This window comes from Austrofundulus limnaeus, unplaced genomic scaffold (genome assembly GCF_001266775.1).
Source record: "Austrofundulus limnaeus strain Quisiro unplaced genomic scaffold, Austrofundulus_limnaeus-1.0 Scaffold311, whole genome shotgun sequence".
NCBI classification, from domain to species: Eukaryota; Metazoa; Chordata; class Actinopteri; order Cyprinodontiformes; family Rivulidae; genus Austrofundulus; species Austrofundulus limnaeus.
Window position 1 is genome coordinate 147,294 of NW_013952713.1, and position 3,720 is coordinate 151,013.

General features: G+C 38.8%; 1 protein-coding gene across 4 annotated transcripts in view; it reads left to right on the plus strand.

The window, feature by feature from the left end:
- The window catches only part of igdcc4 (immunoglobulin superfamily, DCC subclass, member 4), a 62,610-nt gene that overhangs the window by 50,525 nt on the left and 8,365 nt on the right, over positions 1–3,720 (plus strand). For all 4 annotated transcript variants that reach the window (XM_014021941.1, XM_014021942.1, XM_014021943.1 and 1 more), the window contains 3 exons: positions 603–730; positions 2,337–2,507; positions 2,610–2,744. In XM_014021941.1, the coding sequence (XP_013877395.1) occupies positions 603–730; positions 2,337–2,507; positions 2,610–2,744 (434 nt within the window). The remainder of the gene's footprint in view (positions 1–602; positions 731–2,336; positions 2,508–2,609; positions 2,745–3,720) is intronic.

A 3,720-nucleotide genomic window follows, 5' to 3' on the forward strand; every position in this document is an offset into this window, starting at 1 on the left:
CCTCCCTCCACATCACGTACTCCTCTGAACCCGCCCCATTTTACCTCCCCTTTATGTGTTATCTGACCTAACCCCCCCAGGCTGTATTGCCCTCTCGCGGGTTGTTCAACTCAATTTTCCTTTTGTGTATTTCAAGCTGTTGTTAAAGATAGTGCAACTGTGTTTGCTGCATGACTGGTTTCACCTGTTCCCCCATGTTTGTCTTGTATGTCTCTTGAATGGGTTTTTCGTAACTGCCCCCTCCCTCCTTCCCTGAATGTACAGCACCTTGTGAATTTATTTCTGTGAAAGGGGCTATATAAATAAAACTTTACTTACTTACTTACTTACTTACTTACTTACTTAATTAATTAATTAATTTTTACAGAAATACAGAAATCTGGTCTGATAACAGTAGCGAGTCATTTTCAACACATGCTTTGAGTGCCAATGCAAAGTTTTTGCTTAAAATATCGGCATTCAAAGCAACAAAGAATGATACATTATTCAGTGTATTGAAAATGCAGTCATGAACAAGTTTATTATATAAATTCAAATTAAATCAGAGGTGATACATATGTGAGCAGAAAACAAAAAAGAACTGTGACTTGTATGTGTTTCAGTTTTGCTCAGGAAATCCTGCTCGGGGGGCTGAAGCCTTTCACTCGCTATGAGCTGGCGGTGAAGTCTAATGGAGTAGACGTGGTCGGACCTTTCAGCGGTACTGTGGAGGAGGCCACTCTGTCCGACCGTGAGTTTTTACCGAGCTGTGTGTCTTCCTCTCTCACAGTGCTAGAGAATTTGTTTCAACTGTAAATCTTGCTGATGAAAAAAGTGTCATTGCTGTAGTGTTTCCCCAACTAACAYAGTTCACTTGAGCAAATCTTTTTACCAAATAAAGCTTGGGAAAAGCACTGTTCCAAAAACAAATAGGAGTTAAATTGTATTAGACAGCCAGTTGGTAGAGACGTGTGTGTTTCTTGTTGAAAAGGATACTTGAGGATACTACAGAGTCCATCCGGTGACATAGGATTAGAAAAATTATCTTGCAGTCACAAGGTAATTATGTTGTAGCCAGGAAATAATTATAGCTGTCATTTCTATGCAGACTGGGATTTTATTTTAATTTAGCAATAAATGACATACTTCACTTATTTGTGACGATGTAGCTAAAAGACACAGATGATGACTGGAGTTGTATTTGTCCAAAAGCCTTTATTTTATTTTATTTTATTTTATTTTATTTTATTTTATTTTATTTTATATTTTTAAGCTCAACACACAACAGGTTCCTCTCACAGACTGTGCCTTGGCTGTGGAAAGAGTCTGAGTTATGTCGTGTTCAGGAACACAGTAAAAAATAATCTGTTCCCCGACACAGAGCTAAAGTGTTCATAGTCATCTCATAAATACTTTGAAAGATGAACAATTTAGAATAAACAAACACTAAATAATAAGAAGAAGAAGTGTGGGGTACATTTCAACAGTTAAACACAAAAACAACATATTCATATACACTGACTCCCAACAGTCTGCATCTCTTGCAAAGAGAAAAGGCTGCTCAAAATGATCTTGTTTCCACTCGTTACATATCTTGTGGCCACGAGATTAATGTGTGGCCATGGGATGCATTTGTTTATCCAATGTTACCAAACATGCACCATTCAGAAATCATTTTAAAAAGAATTTATTTTAAAGATGCACATGTTTAAATCCTATTCCCCCACATTTATAATCCAAGCTAACTATATCCATAAAGAGGCTGATCAAGTCATGTGTATTTTAGGATTGCCATTCCAATGGCAACCTAATTTGTTATTACAATGCACCAGTTAGTAAAAATAAATAAATAAATAAAATTGGCTTGTGCTTTGTAAGGTCTTCCTATTATGCAGCTTATGTCTGTGAAAGTTTGCTTGAGGCTGTTTTACATGCAAGTGATTATGTGTTCACTCAAGTGCAAACCACTGTGCTTGCTGGCCAGTGAACATGGGGATTCGTGGTTGGCAGYAGTTGCTAATAACTGGCTGTAATAAAGCTCTCAGGTGTGAAAATGGCTTTTGTCTTGGCCGGCGCTTCTGTTCGGTCACTCAGTTGAGGTTGGTGGCTTTTAACGGCATTAATACTGCWGCTCACCTCATCACACTCTACTAGCTTCCATCATCACCTGAGCCCCTGCCCTTACTCCCATTGTCCCAGTTGCACCTTCTCTCCTGGACCCAGGTGGCGGTGACACGGGGACACAGATTGCCATCACACAGCAAAACAAATCTCCCACCAAAACAATATACATCTTGCAGCTGCGAGGCCTAATTTCTGAGCTCTAATTACTGCCCTGACCCTCTGTTCTCCCTCAGGGCCCTCCACACCACCAGAGGAACTGCAGCTGAGTGCTTTGGACTCCTCCTCTGTGCTGATGAGCTGGCGCCCTCCACTGGAACCCAACGGTATTATCGTCAGTTACATGATTTTGCACAGCATCAACTTCAGTGAGCCAGAGCACTTGTGGAAAAATCTCTCTGAGGACGGTAGGTTCCTAAAGAAGAAGCAAGCAATACATGTAGATATGTAATGTGTTTAATAAAATCATAGTATGAGAGAAAACTGAATCTCTTTTTTGTTATGTTCAGGGGTTGTTACCAGTGTGGAAGTCCACGGTTTGTCTGGTGGGACCCGTTACTTTTTCAAGTTGAGAGCTTCTACTGAGGTCGGTCCAGGGCCTTTTTCTCCTGTAAAGGATGTTGAGACTCCACTGTCCAAATATGGTAATGTCCAATACTAAGGACTGGTAGTGTTGCAGTACATTTATACAATTTGACAGCAATAATATAAACCCTTACATGAAATGGTCCGTTTGCACAAATCTGTCAAAACTAAAACAATGCTTAAGGAGCAATCATTATCTACATAGAGATTATATAATGTGAGCTTTAAAGCTGTAAACTTTTATAAAAATATATGTTTTTTTACGTATTTAAAACTGCCACTGTTCTGACAGTGGAATATGAGACAGAAAATTTGTGAAAAAATACAATTCCTCTGGCTCTCCTTGCAAACACACCACTCACTCCTGGTCACAAACAGCCAATCCAAGCCAGGGGGGTTTGTCTTACCAGTGTCAATCAGCTGACTTTGGAAGCTGCAGATTGAATTTACACAGTATATGCACTAATCTTGTTTCTCCACTAATCAGAAGCACAAAAAAACGACAATGACTTGTTCACTTCCTGATTTCATTTTAACTTAACTTATTTTATTGTTTTAAGTTTTATWGTCACTGTGAAGGAAATTATATAACTGATTAACTGAATGTTAGATGCAGTATTGTGTTTTATACTTCTGATCATTGCAGCCATAAGGCCATAACAGAATAAGAGTTGGTGGGTGTTTTATCATGTGTTCTTTCTTTAGCCTAAACAAAAATAAGTTATGTTCTATGTCTGACATAAAAGGTAACACCTCCAGGGGTGTAACCAGGACGAGATGCACATTATAAGGTCAATTCATTATTATAGTAGAAAGAAGTTGTCAGTGTTTTTGCAGAGTCTGCTCAGAGCAGAACTGCTGTGTTTTGGTTTCAGCCCAAGGTCTTCCTGAGGCCTGCTGAGTTCTGTACTGTGAACCTGATTGGAGTCAGAAGATTGAGAATAAAGTTTTAAGAAGAATCCAGTGGATTCCTGTTTTTTTTGGACATACCATTTTGAACAACGCATATTTTTTTTTTACAATTGTATCTAATAT